General features: G+C 41.7%; 1 protein-coding gene across 6 annotated transcripts in view; it reads right to left on the bottom strand.

Moving 5' to 3' along the window:
* BRD9 (bromodomain containing 9) overlaps positions 1-18,494 on the bottom strand; it is a 56,245-nt gene that overhangs the window by 17,590 nt on the left and 20,161 nt on the right. For 3 of the 6 annotated variants that reach the window (XM_037889860.2, XM_037889863.2, XM_037889862.2), the window contains exons 8-11: positions 13,097-13,241; positions 9,575-9,650; positions 7,004-7,099; positions 727-859 (exon numbers count right to left, since the gene is read on the bottom strand). In XM_037889860.2, the coding sequence (XP_037745788.1) occupies positions 727-859; positions 7,004-7,099; positions 9,575-9,650; positions 13,097-13,241 (450 nt within the window). The remainder of the gene's footprint in view (positions 1-726; positions 860-7,003; positions 7,100-9,574; positions 9,651-13,096; positions 13,242-18,494) is intronic. The other 3 variants (XM_037889861.2, XM_037889866.2, XM_037889865.2) reach the window with 1 other exon arrangement.

Below are 18,494 nucleotides of genomic sequence, written 5' to 3'. Positions count from 1 at the left end.
GCTTCATTAAAGAAATATGCAAAACTGACTCACAACATATTTTCTATATTTTTTTCTATGTACTTTTCTAGTAATAGAAGAAAGAAAGAACAGTGATATTTATTTAATGAATTATACCATTACTTTGCAAGATCACGTGTACTACCACAGAATACATACGCCAGGCATTATTGACACCGTGGGCTCAGAAATTTTGCCGTGATCTCTGGATGTTAGATGCTTCTCCCCAGCTACACAGGATTTACCAACATTTAGTACAAACTGTTGTTAGAACTTTAAATATTTGTTCACTGAAAAATAATTTCTAGACCCCATTATTTTTGTCACAGAATTACCTGTCAGTTTGACCCTGTAAAGCTTTTTATATTTCAGCACCCAAACTAGCAAACTTTAACAATCTTTATCACTTTACATCTTCAAAATGTGGTCAAACCTTAAGTAAGCAGGCCTTCTAACAGCCCTGTAATGTAGGTTAATAATACCACCACTTTAAACTTGGGAAAATTTAGGCAGAGAGGCTTGCTCAAAGTTGCACAGTAAGCCAGTTTCAGAGCAGTTACCAGAAATCCAGGAGTTCTGAGCTCCTACTTCTATGAATTAGTCTGCATTACCTCTCTGTAATTTGCTGTGAAAAAGCAATATGGAATATTATCTCTGCTAATCTAAGGAAAAATCTCTTTTCACAAAGGAAATAAGACAGGCTTAGATTGTTAAAGAAATGCCTACCTTAAGGCACATTGTATCCCAGTTTCATCACCATATGCTGAATATAGCAGTTCCATTTCATCTGATTTCAGATCATGAAAGATAGAGTTGTTTTGCATTGAAAGTGCTGTACTGGCACTTGTAAGAAATGTGACTAGAATGAAAAAAAAGGAGAAAAAGAAAAAGTTATCTTGAGTGTAAAAGCTCATCTGGAAAGAAAATAAATCCTGTTTCTTTCCTGAAGAAGGTATAGAATGTTACGCTGGTCCAAGATCCAGTTCTTTTATATCAAGTTCTGACCTAGACCAATGCCAAAAGGACAGTGTAAGACCACAGAACCAGTGTGACGATTTTAAAGTTTGATTTTTATGAACCACTGAGAAATCACAATTATGCCACCAGAAAGCAGGACATTTCTTACTATCCACGGGGATAAAACATTTATATTTAGGACTGGCCATTCATAAAATATACCACCTTAAAACCACATTGTGTTGATCACCTTGCTTTCTTTTGCTAATTTAATTCCAATATGATTTAGCTGAAACCAGTGTTTTTATTTAACAACCACAACTTCAATTCCAGACTTCAGCAAGAAAACAAAATATTATGAGGTGTTAGTTGCCAAATCATGGGAGACCGAAAACTATTGACAGGTTTTACAAAATTAACTTAAACAATAAACACTGAACCACTCCCACTTCCATACAGATTTAATAAAGTGACACTTACATGTTGAATCCAATCTCCTATGATCTGTTGGGGCTAAACATTTTGGCAGACCACTACACATTTTTTCAGCATCAGTACATTTTATCCAAGCAATGCTATTTGCCAAATCATCAGAAAGAAGTTATTCACTTGGTGCAGTAATGATGGTTCTTCGAGATTTGTATCCCCGTCGGTGCTCCACTGTAGGTGTGTCTGCGTCCCTGCGCTGCTGATCGGGAAACTCTGGTAGCAGTGTCTGCTGGGCTCGTGCATGCACCGTCTCTCCTTGTGCCTTGCCACGAGGCTAGCCAGCGCGCGGGCTAACCATCCTCAGTTCCTTCTCTACTGCTGAGTCATAAACGAGAACTCAGAAATAGAGGGGAGGAAGGCAGATTGTGGAGCACCCATAGGGACACACATCTCAAAGAATCATCACTACTGCACAAAGTGAGGAACTTCTTTGAGTAGGGCCCTTATGAATGCTCCACCGTACGTGACTCCCGAGCAGTATGCCTTTTGGAGGGCTGGGACTTCTGAGTCGGGTCCGTTACAGATGACAGCACTGCAGAGCTGAAGGTGGCATCAGAGGCAGAGTCCCCAGTGATCACACAGCATTCTGCGAAGGTGTGGACTGACAGTCATTTTGCCGCTCTGCAGATCTCTCAGATAGGGACATCCTTAAGGGAAGCGACAGATGAGGAGATCACTCTTGTGGAACATGTACGTATCAAGTCTGGAGGGATCATGTTATGCAATTTGGTAGCACTATATGAATTAGAGACCGACTTGGAGAGTCTTTGGGCTAATATTGCTGAGCCCTTAGATCTGTCTGCCATAGAAAGGAAGAGCCTAGGGGACTTCCTGAAGGCTCTTGTCCTATCGAGTAGAATGCTAGATGTTAGGAGATCCCTAAGGTATGTAGCATGGCCTCCCTCTTGTCTTGGTGATGCTTGGGGTAGAAGATGGGAAGGTGAATTGACTGATTCATATGAAAAGAGGAGATTACCTTAAGAATGAACTTTGGATGCAGTCTGAGTGTAATCTTGTCTAGGAAAAATGCTGTGTTGGGGGGATGTGCCATCAGAGCTGCTATCTCCCCTATTCTTCTAGCTGAGGTAATTGCTATCAGAAAGGCCATTTTTATTGATAGGTACGCAGCAAACAGGTGGCCATAAGTTCGAAGGGGATCTGGTCAGCCGTTTCAGTACCAGGTTTAGGTCCCTGCCTCCTCGTGGAAGTGGAGGTTGAAGGATGAGGCTTGTTATACCCTTAAAGAACCTTTTGGCGGTTGGATGCAATGGTACTGAGTACCTCTCTACGGGTTGGTGAAACGCTGTAATGACTGCTAGCTTGACCCTGGGAGAGCTCAGGGACAACCCCAATTTTTTAAGGGTCAGAGCATATTCCAGAATACATGGAAGAGTTGCTGACACTGGAGAGATGTGCACCAAATCTGAAGCTGGACTACTTCCACAGATAAGTGCGTCATGTGGAGGACTTTCTACTGTGTAATAGAACTTCTTGTACTTCCTTTGAGCATGAGCTTTCTAGGTGCTGGAAACATGTGGGAGCCATGCTTTGATGCAGAGAATCCCCAAGTTGGGATGTACGGTTTGTCCTTTGTCCTGTGAGAGGTGGTGAGGAATGGTCAGAACGAAGATCAGCAGACACATTGCGAGCTGCATCAGGTAAGGGTACCTGGTCTGCCTTGGCCATGTAAGAGCAAATCAGGATTATGTGAGCTCTGTTCCGCTTTACCTTTAGCGGGACCTTCAGCAGAAGACGAAACAGAGGAAAGGCATAAAAATAGTCCTTGTCCTTGGGGAAAAGGAGTACATGGCCCAGAGAGTGCTCTCCCATCTTGTTCTTGTAAATGCCGATCAGGTCTGTGGATGGTATTCCCCACCATATGAACAAGTCGTGAAGTACTGACAGGTGCATCTCCCACTCATGGTTGTGTGGGAATTTGCAGCTGAGCTTGTCCTGTATCCAGTTCTGCATACTCAGGAGGTAAGCGGCAGACAAGGTGACGTTATGAGAGATGCAGCAGTTCCATAGCTTCATTGCTTCTGTGCATAGAGAGGACGACTTGGTCCCTCCCTGGCAGTTGATATAGTACATATAGGCTATGTTGTCTGTTAGGATTTTCATATGTGATCCTGCTATCTGCGGAAGGAAATGGGCACTGGCATTCCAGACCACTCTCAACTAGAGGAGGTGGATTTGTAGGGATCTCTCTCAGCAGGTGATCATCTGCCTTGCGTCATGAGGCTGTTTAAATGTGTGCCCCATTCTATGATCGATGCATCAGGAGTAAGCAGCAACGATGGGGATGCCTGCAAGAAGGGAATCCCCTTTGCAAGCATTGGCTGGGTTCTTCCACTAGTCCAGGAAGTTTTTGATCCTGGTAGGTAATGACAGGGGTTTGTCCAGACTGTCTCTTTTCGGTCTGTAAAACAAACTGAACCATAGTTGTGGGCATCGCATGTGGAGTCTGGTGTGTGGTATCTCAGCTGTGCTCGCTGCCATATGCCACAGGAGTTGGAGGCAAGAGTCTGGATGGTATTTGAAGACTGCATTTAGCTATGAGTAAGACCAGGGATAGGAACCTGTCTTGAGGTAGGAAGGCTTTGGCCTGTAGTATGTCTAGGTTGGCCTTGAGGGTTGACTTTTGGGTGTTGATCTGAAGGCCTAGTTCTGTGAACAAGTGTATTGTGGCATCAGTGGCTCGCTCAGCCTCCTAGAGCGACCGGGCTCCGAGGAGACAATTGTCCAGGTAGATCATTATCTCTTGTGAGTGTAGATAAGCAGCTACCACAGAGAGAACTTTGGAAAATACTTTTGGGGTTAATGAAAGTCCAAAGGGGAGGACTCTCTAATGGTCATGTCCCAGAGTAAATCTGAAAAATCATCTGAGACCTGGTAGCATTGAAATATGAAAAGTAGGTGTCCTGTAGGTCGAGGGCCATTCTGTTCCAATGATGGAATGATTGCCAGTAAAATGACAATCTTGAATTTCTGAGCCTTGACAAACTTGTTAAGAGCTCTGGGGGAGAGAATAAGCCTCCAACCTCCCTTCCTTTTGAGTATTAGTAAGTAACAAGAGAAGAATCCCTTGCCTCGTAGATATTGAGGTAATGGTTATATAGCTCCTAACTGCAGGAGTTGATCTATTTCATAACATAGTAGACTCTTGTGAGAAGGGTCCCTGAAGAGGGACAGGGAAGAGTATTGTGGAGGGGGTAGAAAGGTGAAGTGGATGGAGTATCCAGATAGGATAATCTCTAGGATCTATCTGTCCAATATTGTGTGCTCCAAGGCACTACGGAACGCTGCCAAATGGGTGCATTGTCACAGACAGTAGTGTGGAGTGGTGTTGCAGCGCCACAACTTGCCTGTCAAAAGTGGTGTTCAGGGGCAGGGGGTTGGATGAAGATTGAGAACGAGAAGGTTGACATTTAGTAAATTTTCTCTTTCCTCTGGTGCTCATAGTGGCGCTGTGATGGGAAATGAGACAAATAGGGCCTCTGTTGGGATTGGGGGCTAAAACATCTCTTTTGCCCTGGTGTGTAGATTCCCAGTGACCTGAGGGTGGCCCTGGAATCCTTCAAGATGTGAAGAAAGGAGTCAGTCTTCTCAGAGAAGAGTTTCACACCCTCAAAAGGGATGTCCTCCACTGTCGTCTGCACCTCCTTTGGGAATCCCGACAGGTTGAACCATGACACCAGTCTCCTCACCCCAGCCATGGAGATGGATCTGGCAGCTGTGCTGGTGGTATCAAGGGCCGACTGCAACCATGTTTTTGTCACCAGTTTTCCCTCCTGAATGATGGCCTTAAAAGGATTCCTGAGAACTCTCCAGCAACTTGTCAATAAAGTCATGTAATTTATTGTAATCCATGTAGTCATATTTTGTCCTGAGTGTCTGGTAACTGGCAATATGAAATTGTAAGATAAATGAGGAATACGCCTTCCTATCAAAGAGATCAAGGTGCTTCCAGTCTCTGTCATAGGGCAGGAATGGCCAACCTGTGGCTCCGGAGCCACATGCGGCTCTTCAGAAGTCTATGTGGCTCCTTGTACAGGCACTGACTCTGGGGCTGGAGCTACAGGCACCAACTTTCCAATATGCCGGGGGGAGCTCACTGCTCAACCCCTGGCTCTGCCATAGGCCCTGCCCCCACTCCACCCCTTCCCGCCCCCTCCCCTGAGCCTGCTGTGCCCTCGCTCCTCCGCCTCCCCTCCCAGAGCCTCCTGCACGCCACAAAACAGCTGATCGGGAGGTGCAGGGAGGGAGAGGGAGGCGCTGATTGGCAGGGCTGATGGGGGGCTGCTGTATACTGAATACTGTGGCTTTCTGGCAATGTACATTGGTAAATTCTGGCTCCTTCTCAGGCTCAGGTTGGCCACTCCTGTCATAGGGTGTTGCCCTGGAATGATGATGTCAGCCATGACAGTTTAGAGCATCTACCACGATGGAACTGGATGGTGGGTAGGAGAAAAAAGTAACTCTGATTCCTTTGTGGGGACATAATATTTCTTGTCTGCCCTTTTGTACGCTGGGGCTACAGATGCTGGGGTTTGCCACATCGTTTTAGCCGGGTCTAAGATCGCTTCGTTGATTGGGAGGGCAATTTTCAAGTAGGGCTAAGAGTGGAGTATGTTGATGAGCTGGTGATGCATGTCTTTGACCTGACCTTCTCAAATGGTATGTGGAGGGTATCCACTACACTTTTCACCAGCTCCTGTAACAGGAAGAAACAGTCTGCCATGGATGGTGGTGAAAGCATGACCTCTTCGTCCAGGGAAGAGGAAGATATGGCTTCAAGTGTTCTCATCCTCTGTGTCCTCTTCTTGCTCCTCAGTTTCTCAAGGCGCTAAGGCCCTTGATGCTGCAGATGAGGGGGCGTGCCTGGGGGGTTGTCAGGTGATGCTTGACGCTTGTGAGGCAGGCTATTGTGCCACCCAGGGGTCCCAGTATGGCCATTGCGGTGGCATATGGCCTGTGGAGGTGCCCAGGGGTGGCCATACCAAGATAGTGGTGGTGCCATCTGCTGGTACATTCCCGAACACTGTTGATCGTGGGTCCCATATGGAGCTCGAGAGGAGTACTGTTAAACTGCATCTATCTCACTATCTGATCCCTCACTTGATAGTGAACGGGTATGACATGATTGCAGGGATATACCCTGTGCTACCAAAGTTATCTGATCAGCAGTGCAGGGATACAGACACCTATAGTGGACCACCCATAGGGACACTACTTGAAGAAGAAAAAGTTATTTTTTAACTCCAAGAAAGCATCCAAACGTATGCAGCTTTAGAAACAAATTTCTATTGCAGAGGTTACAGTCAACTGAACAATAATGAAATCAACATAGCATTTTAATACTGCTATTTTCATTAAGTTTGCTTTTTGTTTTGATAATTAACATTTGTATTCAGTTGCAAATGCAAATACTATAATTTCTAAAAATAGCTAACTGTACCAGAAATTTGGAGACAGAAATAATCGGGAATTATTTGCTTTCTATAGTTTGATCAAGCACTTACTCTAAAGTTAAGCTATTTTCTTTCTACACATTTACCTTTGTTTCTTCGTTCATCTTTAAAGCCTAGTGTAGTGAAGCCAGGTAATAATTTGCTTGACAAAGAACTCAGATCCACTGGGTGAGTTTCTTCCTCTATAATAATTTGATTAAATAAAAAAATTCATATTATACATTTAACGATCTTTTCAAAATATCTTAGTATAAATTTCGTATGTTCCTACTTATGGAATTAAGATTAAATAATCTTATTGAGTATTTGGATACTTGTCACAATGATGGAAGATGCCACAAAGCTAAATAAAAGTAAAACATAATATTAAATGATATGCATGAAGTACAGCCACGACAATCCAAGTTCTTGTTCTAATTTTCAAATACATTCAATTCACTATAGCTAAATTTTAATCTTTTAACCAGAAGTTTGTTTTGTTTTATTGGGTTTTTTTAAGTGCACAGTATCATTTTAACACTTCCTCTTGCCACAAGAGCTGTAACAGCAAGGTATTACATCATGCTTCAAGTTTTGCATGCGTCCAAAAAAAATAGAACCTGTAGAATGAATCATGTAAACAGTAATATGTTTATAGAGAACAAGGCTACAATGAAAAAAGAAGAATCCTAAATTAATGTACAAATTGTAACTGTGATTATGTGGACTTTACTTTCTGCTAAAGTTGCATAAAAACTACTCCAACATCTCTTGTGCGGACTATTTTAATAAATGTGCACTGTTTCCATACTTCATGAAAAACACATTATTATACTTACAATGACCTCACTTCAGATTAAGAGATTGGGACATTTGTCTGACTTGTCAGAGACGTGCTGCCCCTTTAAGGACTAGAGATTTACCAGAGCTACCAGCTACAACAGCTCCATACCACATCAGCCTGGGTACCCTAACCCATCCTCCCCATCTATTCCAGTCACTTGGAGGGTGGATATTTATGCCCACATCTGTGCAATAAAAGTCCTCTTTTACTTGGACCAGGCTGAGCAGCACCCATCCTCCTGCCCTCAGAAGTAGTTATCATAATCCACTGTGGGCAATTGCTAGTTGATCCTTTTTCAAAGAGGGGGTGGAAGAGGGCTGGGCAGGAATTTTTCCCTCACCACCAGATTGGCCAAGGTGAGGTGGGTTTTTTTACCTTCGTCACCGCAGGCTGGGGGTTTAGTGGGCAAAAATCAAAACGTTAGGCGCAACTTATTATGTAAGCCTGGGGCAGGAGTCCAATGCAGGTACTCCATAGGGTATGGATATGGTGATCAGATAGCATGGAGTGGGAAAGGATTTAAAGGAGGTATTCTTTAAAAGAACAGAAAAGGTGGTGGGGGGAGTTCAGGACTCCTATGATTGGTATGGCAGGGAAACCCCCTATCTTATACTTAATCCTCATTTGGAGTGTAGGGGCAAGGTCCCAGCAGTAGCTTGGCTGGGGACCAGGATCAGTAAGGGGGGCGGGGAGAGAGGAGGAGGGCCTGCCAGCAACCTCCTGGGTATATGTAAATGATTATGGAATTACCTGCACTGTACAATTCTATCTGCTGGGTACTCCCAGATACTTAGGAATAAAGCTACAGCCTAATTAAACCACATTCAGTGTCTTCTGTCATTCCAGCACTACCGGACAATGGCATTCTCCTTTACAGTGTCACAAAGATGTACAACAACATATGGTCAATATTAGATTTTATAACCCATCAAACTACTGTAAGCAACTGTAAAATGTAGAATTTTTTGTAATAATTACAATGAGGAAAGATGAACTAAGTCACAGACTAACGTAGCTATGCCATTCAACTTTTAAGTGCAGACCAGGACTAAGTCCCAAAACTAAAATCCAGATTTCCCCAGCACAGTCCAAACAGTAGATTCACTCTTAAGTCCCAACAGTCCATCAACACACCAAGTAAAGCTTTAGCCTCTCTCACCACACCTCACCCCTCAGGTACACTCCAGTGTCACTCACCATGGCTCACCAGTCAGGAATAATTCCAGCATCTCTCACCGTGCCTCATCTCAGCCCCTCTAGCTGTGGTACTTCTCCACCCTGTTTCCTTCCCACGTATGGTTCCAGCTCTTGCCTGGAGACATCAGTGAGCTCACCCCTCCATCATTCCCCAGCTGTCACCCCTCTCTGGCTTCATCTCTCCAGCTCACAGAGGCAGGAGGCATCTCCCTCTGTTGCTCTCAGCCTTCAGCCCTCTCTGGCCTCAGCTCTCTGTCTAGGGAAAGTTAGCAGATGACTCCCCGAATGCCTTCCTGCCTCCTGCTTTCACCAGCAGCCTGATCTGGCTCCACTGCTCACTAGCAAACTCTCACAGCTCCCTCCTTCTGGAGCTTCCCTTTCCTGAAGCTCTCAATCCAGCTCTGCTCTTCTGAGCTCTCTCCCCGTTTCTGGACCCTGGATTCTGAACTCTCCCCAGCCTTTGGGCTGTATCTCATTTATAACGCTCAAAGGCAGCTCTGCCCTTCTCATTGCACCAAACTAGGGTGCACCTGGACTGAAACAGGAAAGAGCTGGACCCTGTTTCATTTGAGAGGCCAGCTACCCTGTTACACCATAGTTATTAGAAATACACCGTTAAAAGAACAAAAACACTTACCTTCTGCTTCCGGATCTGATGAATTAACCACACTGAATAATAAAGATCCATCTCCATTCTTTTTCAGATAACCCATCTGTAAATAGAAGTATATGGATAAAGGAGTGGCCCTTATAGTCACAGTTATAGCTCAAAATAATCCAAATTTAAAACACCAAGATTTTAGTTTACACAGGCTTCTTTGAAAAAATTTCCTAGCTGACCTTGACTTCTCTTATACTGCACTTCTATAGTCCTTTTTCAGTAAAAAGGAATGTAGAGTCCTGGCTGTACAGTAATTTCCTTCTAATGAATGCTTCAAAGATTGAAGACTTCCTTTGGAACAAATGATCCTTTGTCCCTTATCTGACTTCTTACTCTTAACTCAGACCTAAAACTTGCTCCCCATGCAGGAAATCCCATATTAATTCTGGACCTCAGTTTCATTTGTTCCATTTTCTAACAATAAGGATTTTTAACTGTCAGCAAGAGAATGTAACTCCCTCCTTCATGAGCTTTCTAAATCCCTGCTCTTTGAAGTGTAAGAGTGAAATCCTAGCCCAACTGCAGTCAATGGGAGTTTCACTAATGACTCCACAGGAGCCAAGATTTCACCCCATGCTGTCATGTCCATGCTGCCAAGGCTAGACTGCTCTTTGTTCCAGTAAAAGCGACCATCGTGCCCATCCTCCATCACATCCATTTCCAACCCAGTGTGAACTGCTTGTTTTCACATCTTTCCAACACTTGCTCCATCCTGTATCTGGGACATTACATCTTCCTGCTCCCTTGCCACTCACTTCACCCAGCCTCTACAGAATCACAGGAATCAGATGAACTAATTCATCTTGTGTCTCTAAGTCTACCCGCCCTGTAAATTTAGGACTTTAGTTCTCCTTCGGTTAAAGGAAACAGCAAACTTTCAATTACTTCAATGGGTGCTATATCAAGCCCTCAGGAAAAAAAACTCTAATCAGAGGATGAGGACTACTTGATCGCACATGTCTGACTGTCTAAAGACAAGCTATGATCAGGAAGAGGACTGAAATAGGATTTGCAGAGACACCACCACATTCTGATAACAGAGTAAAGCAGAAATTAAAGTACTACGCTCGATCTGAGCCAAAAGGCCAAAAAGCTGCCTCTTCCCAATATCTGAGGGACGGGTGCTCTTTCATTCTTCTACTTGGAACTTACCTGCTGCTATTACTTTAAATCTCACATTAAATATCCCTCTCTTTCTAGTTCATGATTTTCTTTCTTAAAGCACTTGACACTTCTCTTAAGAAGTGCCAAAGAGAAAATTATTTCTAAATAGTTTATTAAACTCCATATTACACACAATAAAATGGGTGATGCACATCTGGAAGGGGGAATGCACAAGAATGCAATACCTCCAGATCACAAAAGAGCAGCAACCAACACCAAGAGAGGGTTTGAGGGCGGGCCATCACTGGCTACAGCCACCGGGTCTGTACTAGGGCCTTAAAAGCTGCACATATGGAGCAATTTACTCCTTCTCCACAAGCTCATCCCCTCTTCTTGTGAGCTGGTTACATTCTGCATCAACTAGCCCTCTTCAGAGTTTGGCAACTGGCTGTTTCACACACGACTGCTGCTGCATGTGGCTTTCAAAGGTCTGTTTGGAAGCTTCCAGAAGAGCCTCAATTCCCAGTATGCCCTCCTAGTGACACAATGAAGCAGAAGGTCCAGTAGGAAACTAAAGCTTCTCTCCTTCCCCGCCCCCCTTGCTGAATCAACTGTGCTTACTGCAATTCCTCTTAACAGTCAGGGAGGTAAGATGCAGGAAAGTAAGCAGTTAAAGTTGCCAGTTATGCCCTGATCCCCGCCATCCAAGCTCTCCAGCAAACCTTTCCCTTGCAATGACCACCAAATGCAGAGGAGCAAGACGGACTGGGACAGGGGATGGGGAATGCACATGCATCCTGGGCCTTTTCAGCTAAAGCAGTCTCTAGGAACTCCTGCCATCCTACGACACATAAGAGATGGGGGTGTGGAACGGAAAATGAAAATGAAGCTTCATTACAATGTTAAGTCTGCACATGATAAAATTAAACAGTTTCTGTAAACCTCAATGTCTGCCTCAATGGAGGACTGGAGCTACTCAGGACTCTGCTATAAGCAGAGAGTCCTGCAGTCTTCAAAATTTCCCCAAGTTGCTATTTCCTACAGCACCCACACAACTCACAGCACAACCTTGAATAGTACAGCCCCCCCCAAAACAGCTTGTCACACCTACTCCACCATCGATGGCTGTGGAAACTTGGCAAGGTCACAAAGCTGGGCTCACCATTTATGCTGGCCTTAGTGGCAGCTAATAAAGGAGACCCCCCCTAAATGATGTAGTTGACAACTATGCAGCCTGTAAGGGTACCCATGTATCCACATCTATGTTATAACTGAACCTTCTCTGGAGCCATGTTCAAGACAGTTTAGCCTGCTGTTAGTGCCCCAGGCTCACCAACACCCAGGTGCAGATGGCAGGGTATCTGTCTTCTTTATGTAGCATCACTCAAGATGCGTTATGTGTGGTGAGCAGTAGTCAGCAACTAGAGAACCAAAAAGAGTTGGGGGGCAGCGCACTGGGATCTCTACCTAAAGTAGGAAGTCAGGAAAATGTAAAGATGAACTCCAAAGGGGGAAAAGAATTCCTAATAACCCTCAAATACATACAAATGCAAATTTACCACCAGCTACCTGTTAACGTGGTAAACAAGAAGAGAATCCTGCCACTCTGTCACAGTCATCTCTAAGGGCAAGGACTCCAAGGCAGCTAACCTAACTATCTGACTATTTTCTCCTGGTGAAATTCCGCAGAGCTCTGACATGAGACCTACATGCCACTTAAGATTCATAGATATTAAAGTCAGAAGGGACCATTATGATCATCTAGTCTGACCTCCTGCACAATGCAGGCCACAGAATCTCACCCACCCACTCCTGCGATAAACCTCTCACCTATGTCTGAGCTATTGAAGTCCTCAAATCATGGTTTGAAGACTTCAAGGAGCAGAGAATCCTCCAGCAAGTGACCGTGCCCCATGCTACAGAGGAAGGCAAAAAACCTCCAGGGCCTCTTTCAATCTGCCCTGGAGGAAAATTCCTTCCCGACCCCAAATATGGCGATCAGCTGAACCTTGAACATATGGGCAAGATTTACCAGCCAGATACCCAGGAAAGAATTCTCTGTAGTAACTCAGATCCCACCCCATCTAACAGGCCATTGGGCCTATTTACCATGAATATTTAAAGATCAATTAATTGCCAAAATCATATTATCCCATCATACATCTCCTCCAGAAACTTATCGAGTTTAGTCTTAAGAGACACTGAACCCCTAATTAAATGGCTTAAATGGGACTTAAGTAATACAGTCCTTTTATTGGCCTTCCATAAAAGATGAATTTGACCCGCCATAGACTTCATGACACTCCAGAAATATAAGTAATATCCATAGAACTTATTTCCCGTGATGTGACAAATATTTACAAGTCAGACACTATATAAAATGGTAGACTTGACCATGTTGTAGACCTTGCTGTTTGGTAGATATCTGTTGATCCGGTCTCGAGCTTCATCTGCTGCATGCTCCACCAAGGCCAGGACATGTTCTTCAGCAGTGCTGTCTGTTAGACTGCATGCATTTCCTTCAGGTTCAAATATGCAACTAAAACAAAGTACAAGTTGTTCAAATAAAAATAGAACCAAACCCATTTTCAAAACAATAGCAAATTGAGTTTTGTGACTGCTAGCTAAGTAGTACCAACATTTTAAAAATCCACTCTTCTTCGTAGCGTCAATTTGTCTATATGTTTAAGTCTCACACGTGATAAAAGTCCTACCATAACTTTGAAGTACTGAAACGACAACTGAGTAGACAAAAAACCAACTTCCTTCACGATTTTAGTCATTTCTATATTACTACGAACAAGTGAAACATCTAATGTTTCATATTAATCAACATCCATCACACATTCTTGTTTCTGATGGCAAGTGTGAATTTTAAACTTTACTTTTCAGTTGAACCCTTTTAACTAAAATAGCTACAAGCAGCTAAATACAAATGGAATCACAAACCATACATTAATGGAACAGGACACACAGTTTGAGCTACTTCATACATAAATGCAAAAAAGTATAGAAAGGGAATGTTGTGGAAGAACAGACAGAACACATCATCTCTGTATTATATACATTTTAAAAGAATAATTTTCGGTCTAAGAGGCTTATGAATTATAAGGTCACTAGGCACCATGAGCCACTTCTCAGGTGCTATGTAAGGTGCTGTGTAAATTAGATTTCAGGGTGGATAAAAATAAATGATTTTTTAAAACAAATAAATCAATAAAATTGAATTTTTTAAATTTAAATTGGATTTTTTTGATAAAATGCTTTTTGAGGAAAAAACCTTATGAGGTACCAGGGGCTTCTGTGTAGATTATTTAGGTTAATCTTTCTATCTACCCAATGGGACTCAGTGCTCAGTCTAGAAGATACCAGAGATGCTTAGTTTTGCAGTTTTCAAACTGTGGATTTGTGTCTCCAGAGAGAACATGCTTGTTAACAGCAAAAATGTTTGTTTGTTTATAAATAAATAAATAAAAAGTAGAGGTGAGAAATAACAGACCTCAACCCTATTGTCCCTATGTAAATTTGGATACACAGAGTCAATCCCTTACCTCTCTCTAAAAGTCCAAAGTTTCAAAAAGTTCAATGAATAGAAGACTGTTGGGGACAGAATAGATCTGGATAAGGAGAAGAAGTCTGGAGATAAATGTGAGAAGGAAGGGACAGGCAGTTGAAACAAAAATGTAACTTCTTTCAGCAGCATATTCCAGAAGTCTTTCTGAGTGTAGCATTCATTGATTTGAGATCTACCATACCATTCTCTCACTAGAAGGAAAAACCTATAATGGCAGCCGGCTGTAAGAGACCCAGTTTGGGAATACTTTAATGAAGTTCCTCTACCTGTGGGCAAGCCAGGCACGTGTGCAAAGTGAAAAGAGAGCAACAAAGAAATGCAAGGCCTGTTTACCCGAATGAAACAACATCATGAGAAGCGTTCCTTCTCGAGAGAAAGCTGCGTTGAAGATGATGAAAAGAACATGTCTGAACATGCAGGATCTTCAGGTTGATAAATTTTTTTATTTCACACTTTTTTCTTAAGGACTGCCTGTCTTCCTTCTGGACTATTCTTGAATTCTCATGTTTGAGCAAAAAATATAGTTGTTACTCTATAGTACTATCATTTTAGATGCAGTTGTGATAAAAAATAAATAGTTGAAATAGGCAGATCTTCCTTTTATAATTTCACCTTTGCAGCAGTACTGAGTGTCAATGAATGCAATGAGTAATACTAAATGGAGTAGTGTGGTAATAATAATTAAATAACTGCATTGACTTATTTTGTTTCGGAGAATCCATCCTCAACATACAGGATTCTGAAAACTATCCACCTTCAAGATCATCATTTTCTATAGTTTCAGAGTTATCTGCCAATGATAGTGTTTCAGTCACATCCTGTATGCCACATAGCCACAGTCTATCACCTGTAGCAAAAATAAATAAATAAATAAAAATAAAAAAATCTCCATCATCCAGAAACCACCAAAAGGTAAGTTTGTGATAAGAACCAGCAAATTACAAAAAGAGGTAATTGATGAAAAAATTGCCCAGTTTGTTTATGCAACTTACTCTCCTTTCCATATGATTGAGAACCCACACTTCATTAACATGGTTCAGTCATTAAAACCAGGATACAGTTCACCCAACAGAGCAGATGTCGCAGGCAAATTGCTGGATAAAGTGTATGAAAGAGAAATTGAGCAGTGTGCAAAAGGTTTAGAGGGTAAAGTTGTTAACATGAGTCTTGATGGGTGGAGCAATGTCCACAATGATCCTGTTGTACGTGCTTGTGCTGTGTGTGCATTTCCTGATGTATCAGTTGTTTCTGTAAGGAAGACAACAGAAGAAGGGAATGTCTTCCTCACAGAAACAATTGATACATCAGGAAATGCACACACAGCAGAATACTTACAAGAAGTAGCAGTAAAAGCTCTAACAAACTGTGAAAAAAATGTCAAATGTCTATTACGCAGCTTGGTCACAGAAAATGCTGCAAATGTGTCTAAGATGTGAAGAAATTTAGGAGAGAGTAAAGAGTCCCAAGCTAACAACATATGGTTGCAGTGCTCATTTGGTGCACCACCTAGCCAAAGACTTCAGTGTTCCAGAAAGAAAGGCTAATGTTGTTGAAATTGCAAAATACTTCCGTAACAACCACTTTGTAGCAGCTGCTCTGAAAAAAGCGGGAGGAACCAAGCAAACTCTCCCACAAGACGTGCGATGGAACTCAATAGTGGACTGTTTTGAGCACTATAGCAAGATCTGGCCTAATCTGATGACAGTTTGTGAACAAAATGGCGAAAAAAATAGATGGCACTGTCACAGCCAAAGTTCTCAACACTGGGCTTAAGAGAAATGTTGACCACATGCTGAGTACCCTGAAGCCTATTTCTGTAGCTTTGAATAAAATGCAGGGAAATTGCTGTTTTATTGCTGACGCTGTTGAAATTTGGAAGGAACTGAGTGAGGTCTTAAAACTAGAAATATGCAATGACAGAGTTAAATTACAAGCATTACAAAAATGAATGGGACAAGCACTATCTCCAGCTCATTTTCTTACAAATATTCTCAATACTTGATAGGGCCAAACCTTAACTGCTGAAGAGGAGTTGGCTATGACATGGACATCCAGCAATCATCCCTCCATAATGCCAACTACAATAAACTTCAGAGCTAAGGGTGAACCATTCAAGAAATATATGTTGCCTGATAATGTTTTAAAGAAAGTCACACCAGTGAACTGGTGGAAGTCACTTAAACACTTGGATTCAGAGACTGTTCAAGTGATAATCTCACTTTTAACAGAAGTATCTTCTTTTGCCGGTGTAGAAAGAGTATTTTCTTCCTTTGGACTAATTCATTCTAAATTGAGAAACTGTTTGGGACCTAGGAAAGCTTGTTTTTCTTTTCCAAATTATGAACAAACAGGAAAATGAAGGTGAAGACGATTGAGTTAGCTGCAGAAGCCAGTATTTTAAATTTCTCATGTTAACCTGGCTGACACAGTCGATTTGTTTTTTTAAAAAATATATTTCATTTAAATATTTTAGTTTAAAAGATTTTTTAAAAAAACAAACCTGATTTTAAAAAACTTGAATGTTTAACTAAATTCAAAAATTCAGATGTTTGTTTTGTTAAAATATTATGTTTGCGATTGAAGAAAAAAATCGAGAATACATAATGTTGTTGTTTTAGGTCAATTACCTTTGGTAAATGAAAAACCAAACAATCATTCATTTTCTGATATAGCTGTAAAACTAATCTGAAAAGTTTTCAAAATAAATCACTTTAAAAATGTATAGTGTGTTCCTTCTAAAAATGAAACCTACATCTCTGAGTTGTGAAGAATATGTATTAAGGTTATAACAAGAATGTACTTTTATGAAGAAATTCATGATTAAATCGAGTCTGACTGACTAGAGATTTAAATCATGATTTAAATCAAATCCACAGTTAGATTTCCTTACACCAATCTTTTTTCCCCTTCTGTGATCCTTCCAATCACTCAGCATGCAAGTTACATCAGTTCAGAATCCCTTAAACCTAGTGGCCCACATTCAGATGGGATGTATAAAAGGCAAATATTCCAGAAGTCCCATTTACAGAAAAATGCAAAAGTTCACAGGTTCATACGATATTGAGCAAAATATCCTTGATTGTCTGATAATTAGGACTGTCCATTAATCGCAGTTAACTCACGCGATTAACTCAAAAAAATTAATCGCGATTAATTGCAATTTTAATCGCACTGTTAAACAATAAAATACCAAATGAAATTTATTAAACATGTTGGATGTTTTTCTACATTTTTAATTATATTGATTTCAATTACAATACAGAATACAAAGTGTACAGTGCTCACTTTATTTTTATTACAAATGTTTGAACTGTAAAAATGATAGAAAGAAACAGTATTTTTCAATTCCCCTCATGCAAGTACCGTAGTGCAATCTCTATCATGAAAGTGCAACTTACAAATGTAAATTTTTTGGTTACATTGCTGCACTCAAAAACAAAGCAGTGTAAAACTTTAGAGCCTTACAAGTCCACTCAGTCCTACTTCTTGTTCAGCCAATAGCTAAGAGAAACAAGTTTGTTTACATTTATAGGAGATAATGCTGCCCACTTCTTGTTTATGTCACCTGAAAGTGAGAACAGACGTTCGCATGGCACTTTTGTAGCCAGCATTGCAAGGTATTTACGTGCCAGACATGCTAAACATTCGTATTCCCCTTTATGCTTTGGCCACCATTCCAGAGGACAGGCTTCCATGCTGATGACACTCATTGAAAAAATAATGCGTTAATTAAATCTGTGACTGAACTCCTTCGGGGAGAATTATACGTCTCCTCCTCTGTGTTTTACCCACATTCTGCCATATATTTCCTTTTATAGCAGTTTCGGACGACGACCCAGCACATGTTGTTCGTTTTAAGAACACATTCACTGCAGATTTGACAAAATGCTACAAAGGTACCAATGTGAGATTTCTAAAGTTAGCTACAGCATTTGACCCAAGATTTAAGAGTCTGAAGTGCCTTCAAAAATCTGATTGGGACGGGGTGTGGAGCTTTCAGAAGGCTTTCAGAAGTCTTAAAAGAGCAACACTCCGATGTGGAAACTACAGAAGCCAAACCACCACGAAAAAAACCAAACAAACCATCAACCTTCTGCCAGTGGCATCTAACTCAGATGATGAAAATGAACATGCACTGGATCATTATTGAGCAGAACCCATCATCAGCACGGACGCTTGTCCTGTGGAATGGTGGTTGAAGATGAAGCGACATATGAA

Source organism: Chelonia mydas, chromosome 2 (genome assembly GCF_015237465.2).
Source record: "Chelonia mydas isolate rCheMyd1 chromosome 2, rCheMyd1.pri.v2, whole genome shotgun sequence".
Lineage (NCBI taxonomy): Eukaryota > Metazoa > Chordata > Testudines > Cheloniidae > Chelonia > Chelonia mydas.
Note: the sequence above shows the minus strand (reverse complement) of the source record. Positions and strands in the feature narration are given on the sequence as shown.